Source organism: Euprymna scolopes, chromosome 3, assembly GCF_053919585.1.
Source record: "Euprymna scolopes isolate OS-2025 chromosome 3, ASM5391958v1, whole genome shotgun sequence".
NCBI lineage: Eukaryota > Metazoa > Mollusca > Cephalopoda > Sepiida > Sepiolidae > Euprymna > Euprymna scolopes.
This window is the reverse complement of record NC_136484.1, coordinates 77,168,453-77,188,562: the sequence shown is the minus strand read 5'-3', so window position 1 is coordinate 77,188,562 and position 20,110 is coordinate 77,168,453. Positions and strand designations below refer to the sequence as shown.

Here is a 20,110-nt window from a genome sequence, read left to right as displayed (position 1 = left end):
GCATGGCACGGGGGGTGCTGGGTCCTTCGGAACCCATCCCGCTTAGGTTTTAGCTAAGAAAAACTTAAGAAGACTCTTGACTGGTGGTACAAATGAGATCGGTTTCCTGTTTTTATTTTTTGGTACTAGAGAACCTCTGAGTCGGCCCACCCCCTATTACACCACTCGTTTGTTCTTTGAACATCCCCGGTCACACCCCTACTCAGAGGTCACCTTTCAACCCTCTCCACCCGTTGCTTTATTTTCGCTCACTCACACTAAGGCTTTTCCCCAATCCCCAATAGGGGTCTCCCTGCTTGTTTTCGGTTCTCTGGAAAACAGTGTGGGGGGGGTCTAGTCACTTAGAGTAACACAGGGGAGTCAATACTAACAACTCAGTAGGTTTTTTGTATTTTTTTTTTGAAAAGAACTTTTTTCTCTAGTATTTTCCCCACTCCACGAATTTTACACACTTGATTCAAGAACTTTTTATTTTTCAAATAAAATTGAACTTTATTATCATAACACAAATGCACATACACACATATAATTTGTTATAAAAAAAATGCATACACAAACATACAAACAAGTTTTTACAAATTGTACATATGTTTTGATTCTTAATGCTGAGGATTTATTAAGATCCATAGAGTAAATGAGGTATTGTGGTAAATGTTGCCAGTCAAGAGTAAGACTCCAAAGGCTACATTTATTACTTTTAATCACTTTAGTCAAAAAGACCCTGCATCCTTCCCCTCTCCAATTTCTTATAGGGCCTTGTGCCTAATTTTGTTGTTAAAATTTTTTTTGTTTGTACGTAATTGTATTTTCAAATTTTTTGAAACAATAAAATATATAAATAAGATCAAAGTGTAGTATGTGTTCTTAGAAATAAAGCGGTTTCATCTTTCGGCCCCCTCCCACTAACTCCTATCATGCCTCCCACCTCCCTCCCGCTAAGAAGAATTAGGTCATAGGGTAACTAATATAAAAAAGAAAAATGGCCATTTTTTTTGTTTTGTTGTGCGTCGGTCGTCTACTGCTAAATATTTTTAAGCGTAATTTTTTTCATTTACTTATCATGAAATGTTTAGCGAAAGAAATGTAATACCGATTATACAAGTAATTTTAGCTAATTCAAACGACCTCGTCCGCCCCCTCCAGTTTAACAGATGTAGGAGGTCATGTGTTAATAATACAAAAAAGAAAATGGCTGTTCATTTTTTAGCGTAAATATAACGATTCGGTGAATATTTTTAAGCTTAATTTTTTTTCTCCCTTGTCATTTTTTCTTGACATTTTTCGTTATACTCTCGTATATTTACTATTTTTAATCCGTTAATCACGTTGGAAACATTTTCATAACGTGTAAGATATTATATAATAATTTGTCCGATACTAACAATACAAACGTCGCCATTACAGCTTGCTGACGTCAAGATCACGTGACATGACTCAGCGGTTTTTGAATACAGGGTGACTAAAAAAACGGGCCCCGTGTACACTTTATGTGGTAGAGTTGTGGCACGTTTTTTGGGGGGCACTTATAAATCGATTTAAAAATACGTAATGTTCAACGTTAAAATGCCACTTTTTTGGCTCCCCACTGCAGAAAATCGTTCAGCTGACCCACTTCAAGTGGTCCTTTTCGGTCAAATTTTCGATATTTGTCGTCCGGAGGGTGATGCTTCAATATGATACCAAGTTTGTTAATTTTTGTTCTGTCTGTCGAAAGTTTTTAGCGGACACACAAACATACACACACACATACATACATACATACATACATACATTTTCGCTTTTATATATATAGATAACACATGCGAGTTAATTATTTTATTAATTTGCGTACAGAGAACTATAAATAAAGATTATAACATCATTCAAAATTACTTAAAAAATTAAACGTTAAATACAATCAAAATTTCGAACATCATCTATATATTAATAGGATAGCGTGTGTGTTATTTTCTGTGTCATGCTTACATCCAGGTCGTTTAATTGTTATGTATTTTCATTTCTTGTAATAAATAATTTTACCAAGAATTCGCAAAGAAGAAGTTTTAGTTTCGGTTTCGATTATAGCTGAGTGCACTTAAGTCATCTATTTTTTAAATAAATAATTTCATCAAGAATTCTTCATAAGTCTTGCTTTCGGTTTCGAGTATGCCCGAAGGAACTCAAGTTATATATATATATATATATATATATATATATATATATATATATATATATATATATATATATATATATATATATATATATATATTATAGCTATATATATATATATATATATATATATATATATATATATATATATATATATATATATATATTATAGCTATGAAAAAGGGAAGACTGAGCCTTTTTTGCATCCATGATAAAAAGAAGGACTGAGGGAAAATATTTAATGAAGGTTAAGAAAAAAAAAATAGATAATGAGGTAGAGTCTGCCGACCAGGTTTCGCCCTCACTTTTCAAAAGCCAAATAGAGGGTTTTCTTTTTTCTTACTACTTGTGCAGTAATAAAATTTATCAAATGCACTTGTAATGTTAGGCTGTATAAGGCTGCTAACTTTGGTCAAAATCGGACTGTTTCTTCTTTAATCGGATATTTTCAGTTATCGATTTGCGATACTTGTCAGAGGCATTCCGAAACAAAGGTAAGAACAAATAAAGTACATTTGTCTGAATTAAAAAATAATCGGCCCGGCCGTTTCAAAGTCCATTAAAAACGAAGTCACACAGTATATCTCTATAAAGCATTTTGTTTCTGTGTGTGCACAGGCACACACAGAAACAAAATGCTTTATCGAGATATACTGATTATATGCATATCTATGACAAATAAAATATAATATAAATAGAATCAATCCACAATTTATTAATTAATTATTTTTTTACTTTTTAAGATGGCAAATACCTACATTTTTCCTTTTCGCCTTACGGACGTTTTGAAAGCCATAACGAAAATAGCTTTATTTTAATAGGATGCTAACAGAGACGATCAGTTATTAATAAGAAAAAAAAGCAAACAAACAGAATATTCAAAACAAAATAAAATCTTTGCCTAACGTCAAGCAAAATTTCCATCAACAGCTTCTTCGCAAAATTGTAGGAATTTCTGTTTGTGTGCTTCGCGACAGACTACAACATAATCGTCTTCAAATTTCTGTTTGTGTGCTTCGCGATAGACTACAACATAATCGTCTTCAAATTTCTGTTTGTGTGCTTCGCGACAGACTACAACATAATCGTCTTCAAATTTCTGTTTGTGTGCTTCGCGACAGACTACAACATAATCGTCTTCAAATTTCTGTTTGTGTGCTTCGCGACAGACTACAACATAATCGTCTTCAAATTTCTGTTTGTGTGCTTCGCGACAGACTACAACATAATCGTCTTCAAATTTCTGTTTGTGTGCTTCTTCGCGACAGACTACAACATAATCGTCTTCAAATCCAGTATCAACAGATACCTGTTAGGAACCGTTTCCACAAATATTCGAACTTGGTCCGTTTCATAAATCTATTTCACTTCCGCTCATGTATCATTTACCCAAAGCCTCGAGCAGTTTTTAGCCTTGATATTTGGAGACTCATCTAATAAAAAAGTAGACTTCAAAATAAAATAATTCATCATTCGAAATCATGTGCATTTTAACAAAAGTCTGAAGAAAGCAAGTGAGGAAAAATAGTCAGGGAGCAATTAGGTGAAACTTGGCATCAGAAGTAGGTGTGTGGGGTGGGTGTGGGACATGCTCCTCTCTGTCATTCTTTCTTTCTCCAAGATATTCGCGAACATTCAATAACTATCGAGACTGTATCGATGGTAACGAGAATGACGCTCTTAGATACACGTAAGAAGGTTTGCTGTCATTCAATCCTCAGCGATAGGCAGGTGTTAATTTGGTGCTTGTATAGATTAGTGATGTTTAAACCAACACATTTCAGGGGAAAATATTATTACGTACTTACGTGTCATGTCGAAATTATTATAAATTTAAGATATTACGAAAAATGATTCAACAGAAAATGTGCTAGATGTATGTTTAACAAAAGATCATCCACAATTACGTGCTAATATTTTGTGTTTAAATGACGGACTCTTAATTCAAGTCAAGTTAAGTCAAGGGAGATAAATCAATTTGTCAAAATGAATTGGTCGCACAACTCTTCCACATTAAAACATACAATAAAACTTGATAATTTCTGTTTTTACTTGTAATTATTTTTGCACTGAATCATTTTTCGTAATTTTGGCATTTATTCTAGTTTCGACATGACACATTAGCACGTAATAATATTTTTACCTGAAATATGTTGGTTTAAAACATCAATAATTTATACAAGCACCGTAAATTTTGTTATAAGCACAAACCTGAAGGAAGAATGACACAAATAATGAACTTGAAAATTAAAAGGAAAACAATCTTACCTGTCCTCCGTTTTCCCGTCCATCGATTTGCCGTTGAATGGCTAAAATCCTCCGTCCAGAGTTTAAATCAAGGGGAAGTTCCCCCGATAACACAAATTCACTTATAATAGCCTCGTGTGTCTTCCCGGATATGTAATAGATATAAAAGCGGTGATTGTTTTTGAAATCCGGGTGTATGGTGACACTCAGCAAGCCCCGCTCGTCGATCAGCTGTCCAGTAAAAGCGGATGTGGCTGTCACGTCGAGCACCAGTTTTCGATTGGGATCGCCATCGAAATACAGGTAAATTCGACCCGGCTGCTCCGCAAGCAAGAACGCATCATCATCAATGTGGACGATGGCAACCGGGTTGTTAATGAGGCCGGTTTTAAGGTGTTCCAAACAGACGCAGTTTTCAGGTGGCATTGTTTCCGGGGAGCCGCCGATATCATGTAAGGAACGCTGGGAAGCACGCGTTACAGCCATCGGTAGAAAATAGAATGTAAACATACTAAATAACGACAGCGCCATTCTTTTCCAAGTTTCCCCACATAATCCGCTCCCACTCCCCCTCTTTCTTTCTTTCTTTCTTTCTTTCTTTCTCTCTCTCTCTCTCTTTCTCTCTCTCACACTTCTCTTTCTCTCTTTCTGCTGCTATGATTTTGAATACGGAACCAGGCGATGTTTTACTTGTTAGAATCTTTCCTGTATTAATGTACATTTGTTGGTAATACTTTGCTTCTATAACTCTGTAAAGAATATACAGTAAAAATAATGGCGGAGTAAATCCGCTCAACGAATCGCAGTACATACAGCCTTTTTTCTTTGCTTTTATCGGCGTAGGCGTCAATGACGTTGGCATATTTTTTCTACAACTCATGATTGATTGCTCGCAGCCAATTTCTCTATGACAGATTGATTACAAAGACTTCTAAATGTATTTTATTTATTTATTTATTTATTTATTTTACTTCTAAGACAGTTTTTTTTAATAATTTATTTATTACTATATTTTCCTCCCCGGTTTAGTTTGGTTGTTTTGTTTTACGGCATATCAACCCTTGTGCCGAATCCTATAATTTTGGGGAAAAATAGTTTATGCTTTAAGTTATTATTTTTTTTTATTGCACCGTTTAAATGCTTCCAAACTCGTGTCAAATTTCGAAGGATTACGAAGTGATTTCTTTTCAACAAGAGATTCTGGTGGATTTATTTGTTTTATTTTTTATGTTTTTTTTTGTTTTATTTATTTTAGTTGTTTTATTTGTGTTTTTTTTCGTTTTATTTGTTTTATTTGTTTTTTGTTTTTTGTTTTATTTGTTTTTGTTTTATTTGTTTTTTTTTGTTTTTTGCTTTATTTGTTTTATTTGTTTTTATTTGTTTTTGTTTTATTTTATTTATTTATTTATTTTTGTTTTATTTGTTTTATTTCCCGTCATTGGATTTTTATTTCAATAAATATTCTATCATGAGCAGATGAAGAAAAGTAATTATCAAAGTTTATGCCACACACACACACACACACACACACACACACACACACACACACACACACACACACACACACACACACACACACAAATAAAGAAAAAAATTGTAAGATGTACATACCTGTGACGAAAAGATAATGTACACGAAAAATTGCTTTATCGCTTTATCTGAATAATAAAACTTAATTTTTACGGTCAGGGCTGTCAACCCCAGTATTTTCTCTTGTGTCTGAAAACACGCTATGCGACATACAAATATCAGTGCATGATGTTGCCAAGCTAATCAAAAACCTTGATTCCAGTAAAACAACTGGCCCTGATGGCATTCCATTTATAGTGCCTCAAAAAGCTTCAACCAGAAGTAGCTCCCATACTTACAAAACTGTTTAAACGTTGTCTCAAGGAGAAAATCTTCCCAACACCCTGGAAAACCTCATCAATCTGCCCTGTATTTAAAAATTCAGATGATTGATCGTGAAATATGTTTCCAAAGCCGAGATGATGCCGAATCGGACTTCAATGACTTCATCACTTCCAGAACTCCGGATTTCTATGCTAATGGGATAAATAAACTTGTTTCTCGTTTGCAAAAAATATGTCGATTCTAATGGTTCTTATTTCGATTAATAAAGTTTATTATAAAAGAAGTTATTATAATAAAGTTTATTATAAAAGAAGTTATTATAATAAAGTTTATTATAAAAGAAGTTATTATAATGAAGTTTATTATAAAAGAAGTTATTATAATGAAGTTTATTATAAAAGAAGTTATTATAATGAAGTTTATTATAAAAGAAGTTATTATAATGAAGTTTATTATAAAAGAAGTTATTATAATGAAGTTTATTATAAAAGAAGTTATTATAATGAAGTTTATTATAAAAGAAGTTATGATCTTTTGAAGTTGAACTTTTTACTTATATTTGCCATACACTCTTTCGTTCTTTTTTTTTTAGTTTATTTATCATTCATTCAGATTTTTTTCTTCCTTCCTTCCTTTCTTTTTCCCATTTTGCATTTCTATTATTTATATAGTTTATATTAATTGTACTCTTTGACTACGTTTTTGTTCTTTTCCTTATTTTATTTATTTTTAATACTCCAATTAGTAACAAAACATGCGCTCACATGCTTGTTAGCCTGAAAGGATGATATCTTGACGAACGAAGATATACTACACTGCCCTCTCCCCACGAATGAAACAATACTTAGAAAGTAACGAACTTATATTACACTAACACATAAAGGAAGAGGATGGGAGGATGATCGCATGATAACATAACAGATAATTACACAACTGCGATAAAAGTAGAGAAGGTAATACATGGGAAGATTAACAAAACAAATACTACACTAACCCTAACCTACACGAAATGGGGAAGTGATGTCTTGCAGTATGTGAATGGCGATAAAGGAACATATGCTACACTACTTCCAAATTAGAAACAATGTTTAGGCGGACAGTCTCATGACAACAGAACAAATAATATATTACTTCCGCAAAAAAGGAAGAGATAATGCCCGGGAAGATGTTATCATGATAACAAAAATGATGCTACACTATACCCCCTCTGAATTGAGTACAGTAAAAATGTAAATAAATTATTTAAATTTTTCTTTTAAGGCAAAAATTGTAAACATGACTATATTTGAAATGATTTTTTTGTAAAAAGAAATCTGCCCAACACGGGCCATGCCGGCTGAATACAGCTAATTAATTTCGCCGTATTTTCCTGTTTTTGGCAAGGATATTTTAAACGGCATCCAAACTAATAATTGCAAAAAGGAAATCGATATATGTACCGGAATGATAGAATAACATTGGAAAAGAAAGGTTTATGTTTGTGCAAATCTATTAATCCAATAACTTTATTAATCCCACGTATAATAAAAATAGTACTGAATAAAAGATAAATGCTTGTGTTGAGTCAGTAGGTGGCGACGGTGGTTAACGCCATGGAATGACAATCGTGTGTACCAAGTTCGAATCCAGCTCGTTCTACAGAAACATTTTCACGTGGCAATCTTCACACGATCCGTTCTGTAAGCATCCCATGTCTTTCTAGAAATATATCGTGGTAACCAATGCCAACAACAAAATCATCTGATTCATATTAAATTAAAGTTTTTATAAGAGGAGGCAATTATCTATAACTGTTATAGTTAGGACTTTAAAGTGCAGCTGATGATAAGGCCTTACTTTAGGTTGTGGTGGAACAGGCTTTTAGGTTTCTGGCTAGCGAGGTTATGTTGTATGTTTCGTAAGAAAGACAGGGCCAATGACGTAAATTGGTAAAGGTAGGGGTTTTTTTTGACAAAGAAAAAAAATCTAAAAAAAAGAAACAAGAAAAAGGGTAGCCATATACAAATAAGTCCACATTTTCACCTCTAAATATGTATCAATATTTTTTTAATAGAAATTGGAACAAAATGAAAATTGTTCAGTAGGCCGGCTGCTGTATCATAAAAGTTTCATTCTAGCCGGTCACTTCTAATGAAACGGCAAGCATAGAATAACATTCTATCATGATGCGATTAAATCGGAAACTCATTTAAATTGTCTATTTTGGCGTCAAGACATGGCTACGCGTATTAATTTTACTTCTGCACAGAGGTATCACAGCACTCACGTTGTTAACAGGTTCGAATGCGCAAATGCGAAGTCAAACGACGACACAATCTAACGCATGATGCTGAACGTACACTTAAATAAAATAAATGTAGCGTATATTATTTAATGGGCGAGTATAACTTAGTAAATATTTGAAAATATTAACAATTTGAACATTTTTAATAAAATAACTGGATCCGACTTCAAATAATCCCTCAAATATTAATGTGTTGGAGAATGAAACCATTAAAGCGAAGCTTAAAGTAATACAATGAATAAAAAAAAAAACCAGGAAGAATGCACTTGAATTTTGACAGGGTTCATTCTTAGTGCATGTCAGAATAATCTAGATTTGTAAAGCAGAACCTTTCCCAGGGCCAAATGAAAGATGGATGACAAGACAGTGAAACAAGTCAAACGCTGTAAACAGAACAATGTCGAACGATGACATAACGTTACTGTAAGAGTATCTTGTGTAGGAGACGGTGAGACTCGTCGTGGGCGACGAAGCGTTTCACTGAAGAACCACAGCAACACACAGCAAACCAACAAACAATCACAGCCACGGCGCGAAGGCAACTTACAAAGCTCAGCTGACTGCACGAATAGACACGGAACCCAACGGTCACTGTACTGATCGCCACGAACGTCAGAACCCGACTGACTCGCACCTCCAATGGACCGATTTTTATTACTCAAGATGGCCTAGCTAATTTGCATCCCCGCGAGATCTCGCGCGATCCTGCGAGATTCCGTCTCTAATAAAAGCAGGCAGGCGCCATCTTGAAACTCTTTCTTCCGCTGCCCCGACCACAGGATCAGCCACCACCCCACACGCCAGGCACACACGGACCCTCTTGCGCCGAGGGCTACGGTTAGTCTCACACTCCCCCCTGGTCTCCAGATCACATACGTGACACGGCGGACGTGGCCGTTTGATTCGAGCACTCCTGCGGAGGGGTATTGCCGGGACTTCCTCATCGGAGCTCTCAGAAGTGGCATCGGAAGCATCAGCATTAGAGCTCGCAGTTGAGTCATCAGGTCCATGGGGCACAGGTTGGATCCATCGCTCATCGTCGGATGACTCGCTCCTTCCACTGCTCGCAGTTGAGTCACCAGGTTCGTGGGGCACGGGTTGGATCCATCGCTCATCGTCGGATGACTCGCTACTTCCACTGCTTGCCGATTGGTCAGCGCTTAGAGCGGGCCAGACATCCCTTACGTGGCGCGGAGTACCATCGACTAGTATGGCCTGTTCACTGATGACGCCGGTGACCCGCCCCCTCCAAAAGCTGCTGGTGCACCGGCCGCCGGGTGGCTTCACCCAGACGGTGTCTCCCACTTGGTACGTCCCCTGGGGTTCTCGTTGGTCGGGTAGACACACTTCAACGTCCTTGACGCGCACGTGGTAGTGATGAATCGCATCAGCAGGCGCACTGCCGCCAGTCACGGTGTCCTTAGGCGTTGTGTTGTATCTGTAAACCGCCTCCGCGATCGTACACTTCTTCCTGGCCGCGATCCTCTTCACGGTTCGGTGGCATCGCTCCGCTATGCCATTGCCGCTCGGCACATACGCGCATCGGTGTCGAAGGCGGATCCCCCAGTTGCCCATAAAATGCCTAAATTCCCTGCTGCAGAACGCCGTGTCGTTATCTGTGAGGATCTCCTCAGGCGGCCCCCTTTCGTAGAATATGGATTCCAATTCGTGGATGACACTGGTGGAATCCTGCCTTGCCAATTGGCGCCAAATCGCGAACCTCGTTGGCCCGCAGTCTATCAGCGTGAGGAAGTGTTGGCTGCCGTAGTGGGTTATATCCATACCCAACCGACTCCAAGTCGCGTCCATTCCCAGCTGTCCTTTCCGCCATCTGGCTGGGGCGGGGTCGATGGACTGGCACGTTTGGCACTCCCTGACCACTGCTCTTACTGCGCTTTTTGGTATTGATGGTCTAGCCAACTTCACAAAGTAGTAGGTCTGTTGCACTCCGGGGTGCCCACTGTCGTGATGTATCTTCCTGATTTCGTCCTCCTCGACGGAGGCAGCACACAGAGGCAATGGCTTAGCTTCTTTCTTCCAAGCCTCATACCATCTCCGTGGTACCCGAGTGAGCTTGTCGGCGAGGTTGTAGTCCGAGGCGACGAGCACTACGTCTACGGACAGGTTGTACTCCGTCACCAGTTTTTTCACAGTCTCGAGCCTCCGTCTTATCAGCATTTCGCTGGCTGCCTTGGTGCGTGCCCTGGCCTTGCTTGTGAGTGTGTCCGACACCCAGTGGTGCACGCAAAGTGAGTCGGTGTGCACACGCAGTTTCTTCATTTCCCATTGAAGTGCCAGGTTAATGCCCTTTATTACAGCGTCGAGTTCTGCCAGGTTGATATGGGCAGCATCATTCGCCGGTCGCAGCCAGCAGGCATCCTCAACTACGGCCCCATCTTTCTCCAAAACTACACCGATCGCTAGAGAACTTGCGTCCACCCACACGCTCAGTTTGTCTCCCTGCACGCACCAGTCCCCTGTGGCGGGGTCATTCTTTTTCACACTAGCGACGGTCTCCTTTAACATTCGAACCAATAGTTCGTCGGTTATCTCATCGTCCCAGCCTTTGCTGACCGCATTTGCCCTCCTTTTTATGACGCCTGTCGCTGCACGAACCCATCCGCATACTGGAAGGTGCCCCACAAGTTTCCCGCACAGGGAGAACACGGCACGTCTTGTGTAAACGTCGGGTACGTCGGGAACTGCGGTTCCACGCCTCCACCTCAGGATCCCTCGCTCCTCTTGAACGCTCAAGCCCAATACGCGGGCACCATCCTCAAGCCGCTCAGAGTCCTTGCAGTTTAGACCAAACTCGGCAAGTTTGGATCTTACGCGCGAAGAGGACACGATATCTTCGTTCACGTATATATCGTCAATATACGCCGATGTTCCCTTTCTGATCCATTCTTCTTGTGACAACACGGCATTGACGATAGCCTTCATTATCTGGGGTGCTACGTTTAGCCCAAATCCGAGTCGCGTAAGACAGTATCTCTTCCCGGAAAACATCACTGTCTGGAAAGGCCACATCGCCTCGCCGATCCGGACCTGCAAATATGCTTTTCTCAAGTCCAGTAGGGACACATTGGACCCTTGCCGGCGCCACTCTCGAAGCTTGCTGGCACAGACGTCGGCGTCCGCTGTGAACGCATCAACGTGCGCATTCAACTCACGGTAGTCCATTACCGGCCTCACCTTTAACTTGTTAGGTTGGGCAACTGCCATCAGCGGTATCAGGCCCTTGGGGGGTCCAAGTTTGTCGTAGGGGTATGGAATCAGCCAACCGTTCTTAATCCATTCACGGAGCTCGCTTTCGTATGCAGGCCTTATCTGGTCGGGCATACGGTACTCTGCCACTTTGTTTTGTAGTTTGGCCGGTTCCTTGTCTTCTGACCACCTCCAAGTGGCGGTCCACGCCTTCTGTTGGTCGTCGAATTCCGCACTGAAGTCCGGCTGGTCGACTCTTAGTGCTGCGCACACCGGGGGCCTATCCTGAAACTCTACAACGCCAGCGCGCGTTATGCGCACGCCGCCCAGGGCTTTGATGGCATCGTAGCCTAGCAACAGGTCGAAACTCAGCGGTTTTTCGCGTGTCACCAGCGCTTCGACGTTGGCTGAGTTCCCAGTTCTTGTGCGAATGTGTACCACACCCACGCCGCAACACATTCGTATTTTTCCAGTGATGGTAGTTATCCTGACGTTCTTCTTTTTCCACGCCCGACAGAAGTCCGCACACACTATGGTGCGGGAGCAACCGGAATCAAGGAGGGCTGAACATAACGTGTCATTAACTCGGACCTGAATGACAGGGAGCGCCTTGTTTATTTTCTGTTCGGGGAAGAGGTCGGCACTGGCACCTTGTCCCCGTCCCCGTTTCCCGCACAGTCTCGGGCCATGTGCCCAGTCTTGTTACAGCGGTAGCAGCGAACAGCCGTCGATCGCCTTCTACAATTTCTTGCCATGTGGCCCCGCCCGTTGCATCTGTAGCAGATGACATCACCTTGCGGGCTGGGTCCCTGAGACGGTCCTTCGCCACTTGGTGGGGCCTGTGCGACAGCGACTACCGTTTCCTGCACCGTCGAGTCGTCCTTCATTATTGTCCTGGCTCTGTCCACTAGGTCACTCAGCGGTAGTGAGGACATGGTAGAGGTTGCTCGCAGGAGCTGCTTTGCTCCAGCGGGGAGTCCTGACAGGAATTTGTAGGCTAGGGCCCTCTCGGGAAGACCGCCGAACAACACCGTCAGCTTCTTAAGTTCGGCGAGATACACGTCCACAGTTTCGCCCAAGCGTATAGACCTCGTCTCAAACTGCTCCCATGCAGTGGCGGGGTCAGTGGCGAAAGCCCTGTACAACGCCGCCTTGATACTCGAGTAGTCACACTTCTCCTCAGCGCTGAGTTGCTGATATACAGCGAAGGCCCCGCCGGTCAGCCGCAGAGGAATCACGCGCTCGACATTTTTCACGCCGGACAACTGACAATGTAACTCGACCTTCTCAACCCAGCTGAGTACCGGGTCGGATCCGTCGAATTCCGGTATCAATTTTAGATCGAACCTATCCGCCATTGAAGAAAAGAAAACCAAGTTCGGAGTGGGGAGGCCGAAATAGCTTGTAAGAGTATCTTGTGTAGGAGACGGTGAGACTCGTCGTGGGCGACGAAGCGTTTCACTGAAGAACCACAGCAACACACAGCAAACCAACAAACAATCACAGCCACGGCGCGAAGGCAACTTACAAAGCTCAGCTGACTGCACGAATAGACACGGAACCCAACGGTCACTGTACTGATCGCCACGAACGTCAGAACCCGACTGACTCGCACCTCCAATGGACCGATTTTTATTACTCAAGATGGCCTAGCTAATTTGCATCCCCGCGAGATCTCGCGCGATCCTGCGAGATTCCGTCTCTAATAAAAGCAGGCAGGCGCCATCTTGAAACTCTTTCTTCCGCTGCCCCGACCACAGGATCAGCCACCACCCCACACGCCAGGCACACACGGACCCTCTTGCGCCGAGGGCTACGGTTAGTCTCACAGTTACGTTTTCGAACGAGAGAAGAAAAGGCTTTCAAATCAGTTATTCCGAGAAGCTATGCAGACGAGACATGGCCTACACGAAATGATGAAGAAAACTAATAATTTCAGTGAATGCTTTCAATGTCTGCCAGCTCGCGTTACTCATTAAGAAGTTAAATTAACAAGAAAATAATTATTCAGTTATTTATCCCCAATAAAACCTTAAAGCAACTCTGCAAACGTCGACTTGTATTTTTTTCCTGCAATGTCATCCACAGAGCAAGTCGGGGGATTTTAACTCTCGCGATCAGATCTACTACAACTGCTACCACTTACACTGAAAAGTTTTATATACAGGACAACTACTTTTTCTAAAAAATGTTTTTTTTTTCAATCTGGTTTGTTAGTGCTGCGCATTTTTACGTAAACACGGAAAATGACTGCAACAAGAAAAGAAAGAAAGAAAGAAAGAGAATAATATCATCGTGGCCTTTAACACTGATATGTGCTATCTACCTGTACATAAAATCCAGAACAAACAATAAGAAGGGAACGGGTTGGCTCGACACCGCCTACCTCCGAAAAAGAAAAGCTCCTCAGCTCCAAGACGGGTTGCTCAAAATAATTTAGCTACAACATATTGAGTGCTGAAAAGTTCGATGGAATCACTTATGTTAGATACGAAAAGTCTTAGTTCTCAGTAAGAAGGACACAGTTTAGTCAAGGCTTCCTTAAAGAAAGACGACGTAAAACCCACTCCTCACAAATGCGTTAATCACCTCAATCGCCTCAAAACAACACTGATCTTTGCACTCAATAACAACGCCGCCTCGTAGTTCGCTACATACCATCTGCCAAGTGGTCTCCTGCCATCACCTTATCCCAGCGATCGCTAACAAATTTGCATACGGTCAAGTTCACCTCTAGCCAATCATTGCAGCTACGAGATCGCGTTTCCCATAAGATCGACTCACTGTAATGGCGGTGTATTGGGAGGCTTCACCCTAACTCATACGGCTCTCATGTTCCCCGCCGATCAGGCAGATGCGCGTCAATGCTCTTGATGCACAGTCGATAGCAATGGATCGCATTGGTGGGTGTACTCGCATTAGTCTCGGCATCCCTTAGTGTTACATTATATCTATAGACCGCGTCTGCGATCGTGCATGGTTTTCTGACCGCGATTCTATTTACGGTTTGGTGGCACCGCTCTACTATTCCGTTGCAACTTAGCACATATAGACTATGGGCCAGAGGCTAAAAAAGGGCTTCGTTTTTGAGTTGGTATACCATTTTATTCATATGAGAAAATTTCAAGTGTTTCTAGGAGCATTTTTCATACTAATTTCAAATCTGAAGAGATCTCCAGGCGAAATGTGCGCACAGCTTCAGAAAAAGGGAGATAATACAGGGTATGTCATTTACGGAAAAAGTCCATTTTCATGGTTCACTTTATGTAAAGTGAAATTTAAATAAGTAGTTTAACACATTAAAGTTTATCAACAAGAAGTTGATATGTCTATTCTCTTATATAATGTGTTTATTTATTAAATTAGGAATTTTCAGCAAATAAAATAACTTGTGTAAAGTCATATTAACGAAAACGTTACTTTCTATTGTCGTATCAGTTTCTCAAATTACAAATATCCTCATTAAACATTGCAGTTTACATTCGTTTGACAAAAGACATGAAAAACATACATGTTTCCAAATCTTGTGCCTTTCAAAAATCATAGATGGAAAAACTGTTTTCGAATACTTTTGGTGATTGAATGACTTTTCTTCATTTTGGACGGTCATTTACTTTTTGATGTAATTTTGTCACACGTACACATTCACTGATATACAAACCTTAATGCTTAGAAGAATTTTGACTATATATATATATATATATATATATATATATATATATATATATATATATATATATATATATAAGAATATAAGAGTTTTTTTTTAGTTATTTTGAAAAAATTGTTATGAAGTAATAAATTTAGAAAAGGAATTGAAAAATAATTTATTGTTCTCTTATCCTGACAGCTTATCTTATCATTCACCATCTGAGGAGTCAGAATCTTCTATTTCACTGAACTGTTGCATTTCATTATTTTTTCAACTACATTAAGACAATCTACACACTGGCAAAGGTCGGTACAGGGCAGTGTTTGACGAACACAAGAACAATGCTTGAGGTCACAGCTGTTCTTCTTCCAGTTACACTTTACTAAGTTGATTAATGTTGATGGAGTTTGGGAAGGCTGCTCCAATGAACAACTCGTGCTTTATCTTCACATTTCCAGTCATGGTTTGTTGAAGAAGCATTAATATTAATGCGAAGATATTGCCGCCAAATAGCAGCCTGATAATTTGCTCTTTTCGCATGTAATTGTAAACTATTTTGGCAAGCTGATAAAGTATTATCAAATTTTCCAGTCATATGAAAAATATTAAAATGGGCAATATTTACAGAAGAAACATTTCTCTGTCCAAACAGAGAGCACACAAATTTTTCTACTTGCTGGAACAAATTTTTAGTCAAATGCCAGTTGCAGTGAAAGTTTGAAGAAATTCCCCTGTTTCTTTCATCAATTCAAATGGTTTTATTTTCCCCATTCCCTTAAAACTACTAACAGTGTCACAGTCAGTGAATGCATGCAAAGACAGTAAGGCACTTGAAATAACAGGTCCGCATTTCTCTGCAACTGATTTAATAGAGATCAAACAAGTTTGTTGAACAAAGAAGAAAAACATCTGTATCTGGAGTCTTAATTATAATGAAAGAGAAATCAGTTGGTGCATGCTTTGCATGAAGCAAAAGAAGGGTATCTGCTTCTTCATGGTCAGTTGTTAATTCTGTTAATTAGTTTTTGTGATTACTTCATTTGTATTACTGTTAGGACACAGCATGAAACATCCTTGGCTAAATGACGCAATCACAGTTTTTCCATGAAATTCTTCTGCTGGCAATTTCTTCCAATGCATCTAAATAAATGAAAGTAGATATTCTTTATTGTCACCAGAAATTTTTGAAATTTTCGAAATTGTACCGTTTTTTTGTTTTTACTTCAAAGCACGTAACAAATGGTTGGGTGTAATCAAACGACGTCTTCTTTCAGAGTCTTTAATACTCCATGGATTGTACTTATCACAGGCAGTCGACTCATGATGATATATAAAAAGAAACAAGCTTAATTACATATCTAAAAATATATATGCTTAGCTCACCAAACCTTGATGAAATGTGGTCTGCAAGCTGTTGCATCACTGCCAGTCCATTTAAAATCAGTGCTGCATTTTTTGGAATATTATTAATTTTCATGCCCAGAAACTTTACAATAAAATAATGAAATAAAGCAGCTTTGTTGGTACGCTGTAAAGAACCATCAATGTTACTTAGGCTGGTTGGGAACTCTGAAAGAAAATTTCTCCCAGGTTAACTTTTCAGGTTCTTGCTACTATAAGAAGGCAATCTCTTTCCTTCTTGCTCTTTTGTTGTGAATACTTTTTCTCAAGATAGTTAAAAGTTTTTATCTTCATTGATTTTATTGGTGCATTCAACTCCACATTTCAGTACAGTTTTTAGAGATTTGAGCACGTTGATTTAAAGATAAAATCCAACGATGAACAGCATTGGGATTATTTGAAAATCCAATCTGCCCACCTCTGGTCTTGCTATTTCTATTCATGGTTTGTTCAATTGTTTGGTCCATTGCCGTCTGACTAAATGGGTACTGGGTTTGTTGCTGAACTACAAAATTCCCAGCAGCAAGATGCTTTGTTATTGAAGGATGTGTATCAGAAACAGCAAGCATCTCATAGATATAAACAGGAAAATATCTTGCATAGTTCAAATGGTCATATGCAAAATACAAGGGGATCATTCCTGCTGCTGATTTTAGGTAAAGGGCACAATCTCCTGTTCTTGTAGCACGAATAAAATTTAAAAACAAATCTGCCATATTCATGTAACTTATCCAAAATGCAAAAGTTGGAAATTGGCTGCATCTCTGCAGTTACAAAATCTTTATCTCGTAACTGACAAAGAAAATCTTCATCATGTTTCAACTTTGCAGCCAATAAAATTTCATTTACAATGAGTTCACATTGTTGCAGGGGTTCCCTGGTGCACCTTCCATCAATTTTTTTTTTTTAAATCTTTTCTTTGTCTTTTGCAAAATATACATTTGGCTGAGAAAACAGGGGAACAGCGAGTAGTTTGATCATCTTTACCAAAGGTGAATTGACTAAAATTACTGCTGCTGCTCAACCTTTTCTGACTGGGTTCAAGCTCTTCATCTCTTGCTGATGGTGCAGCGAATATTAAGTTCATTTCTGTAATGCTGTGTTTCTCAAATTTCTTTAGCCAGCATCACACCAGAATAGCATTTATTTATTTCATTGACAAATGATAAAAATGATGTAAAAATATTGTGGATGTAAATAAATAGCAGATTATTTCAATAGCTGAGGAAATTTTAAGTATAATTTATTTCTACCTGGAATTATTTTAAAACAAATGTGAAAGTCATGGCCATGAGATTTTATTAAAAAAATTGTATTAATTATGCTTAATTAATAAAAGAATAAAAAAAAAAAACATGCACGCACACACATACATATTGTATCTTTATTCCAAATTAAATTTATTGACACGACACGATTTGGTGAATTTTTAAACTAAGGGAGGTAACTATTGACCGAAAAGACATCATATTTACTAAATGATTACCTCCCTTAAATGATTTATTACGCTCAACTTTTGCAATAAAATAATCAAATTAAATTGCAAAATATTTAAAAAATGCGCATCATTCACCTGGAGATCTTTTTAGATTTAGACTCTACGACATTGAATCTCTCCGAATCAAGTGAATTCTTTTCATATAGTTTGTGCGTCGACGGAATGACACGAAAATTGCGGCTGGCCCATCGTCTAATACGCACATCGGTGTCTGAGCCGGATCCCCCACTCGTCTACGAAACGTCTGAACTCCCCGCTGCAGAATGCCATGTCGTTGTCCGTGAGGATCTCTTCAGACGACCCCTTTTCGTAAAATATGGACTGCAATTCACGGATGGCACTAGAGAAGTCCTGTCTTACTAATAGGTGCCAGATTGCGAACTTCGTCGGTCCGCACTCAATCGATGTGAGGAAGTGTTGGCTACCGTAATGGGTTATGTGTATACCCTGTCGGGTCCAAGTCCCAGCCGACCCTTCCGCCATCTAGCTAGGGCGGGGTCGATTGACTGATATGTTTGGCATTCCTTGACCACCGCTCTCAATGCACTTTTGGACACTGACAGATGGGTCAACTGCACAAAATAGCATGTCCGTCTCACTCCGGGGTGGCCACTATTGTAGTGTATCTTTCTGATTTTGTCCGCCGCCTCAACAGAGGTAATGATACTGACTCAGCTTCCTTCTTCATGACGTCATACCATCTCTGTGGCATCCGAGTGAGCCTATCAGCAAGATTGCGGTTTGAACTATCGCATTCACAGACAGGCTGTACTCTGTTACCAGCTTTCTTACGATCTCCACCGTCCGTGTGATCAACATCTCGGTGGCCGAATCAGTGTGTATGCGTAATTTTCTGACTTTCCATTGGAGTGACAGGTTGATGCCTTTTATCACTACATCGAGCGCTGCCAGGATAACATGAGCAGCGTCATTTGCCGGTCGCAACCAGCAGGCCCCCCAATCGCAACCCAACAGCACACCAATCGCAAGAGAGCTCGCATCCACCCACACGTTCGGTTCATCTTCTTCCGAGTGCTGAGCACAATATCTCGTTAATGTAGAACTGAATAATAGGAAGCGCCTCATCTAATTTTTGCTGGGAAAGAGGTCGACGCTGGCACCTTTCCCTGGCCCCGTTTCGCGCACAATTTCGGGCCATATGGCCAGTCTCATTACACCGGTAGCAGCGAACAGTTTTATTGTCAGTCGCCGCCTGCAGTTCCTCTCAATGTGACCCTGGCCATTGCACTTATAACACACGATACCATGCGGGTTGGGTCCCTGGGACGGTCTACATTCACTCGGTGAATACTGTTCACGGATGCATTTGACGATTTGTGAATATATATATATATATATATATATATATATATATATATATATATATATATATATATATATATATATACGGTTCTCAAAATCCTCGAGCCCTTCGTACACCACCCATCCATCCGATATGATTCTTGTCTCTAGCAATATTCAAGATCTTATTGTCAGGAACAAGGAGTCTCGATTCAGTATTCTATTTAAACTTTAATTTATTAAAATTATTTAAAAATGCTTTTTGATAAAGTTCTATGTTCTGCTGCTCTGCCAGCGTTGTTTATAAATAAAATAATTATTTAAAGTAATTGTTCGTTAGCATTACGTTAACAAGAAAAAAAAAAATGAAAATATTGAATAAAAAATATTGCCGTAATCTTGGTAAAATCATGGCGTTATTTGTTTTTGTGTCCCCGCGAGTTATGTAAGAGTTATTGCACCTTCTTCATGCTTTTTTTTTCGGTCTAAAGTAAAAATCTGTCTAAAAATGATCACG

At 39.6% G+C, this 20,110-nt stretch overlaps 1 protein-coding gene across 2 annotated transcripts in view; it reads right to left on the bottom strand.

Annotated features, from left to right (window-relative positions):
• Window positions 1-5,237, bottom strand: part of LOC145256368 (HHIP-like protein 2) — a 207,643-nt gene extending 202,406 nt beyond the window's left edge. For both annotated transcript variants that reach the window (XM_080115196.1, XM_080115203.1), the window contains exon 1: window positions 4,417-5,237. In XM_080115196.1, the coding sequence (XP_079971322.1) occupies window positions 4,417-4,926 (510 nt within the window). In that variant the 5' untranslated portion in view covers window positions 4,927-5,237. The remainder of the gene's footprint in view (window positions 1-4,416) is intronic.
• Window positions 5,238-20,110: the final 14,873 nt, after the last annotated feature.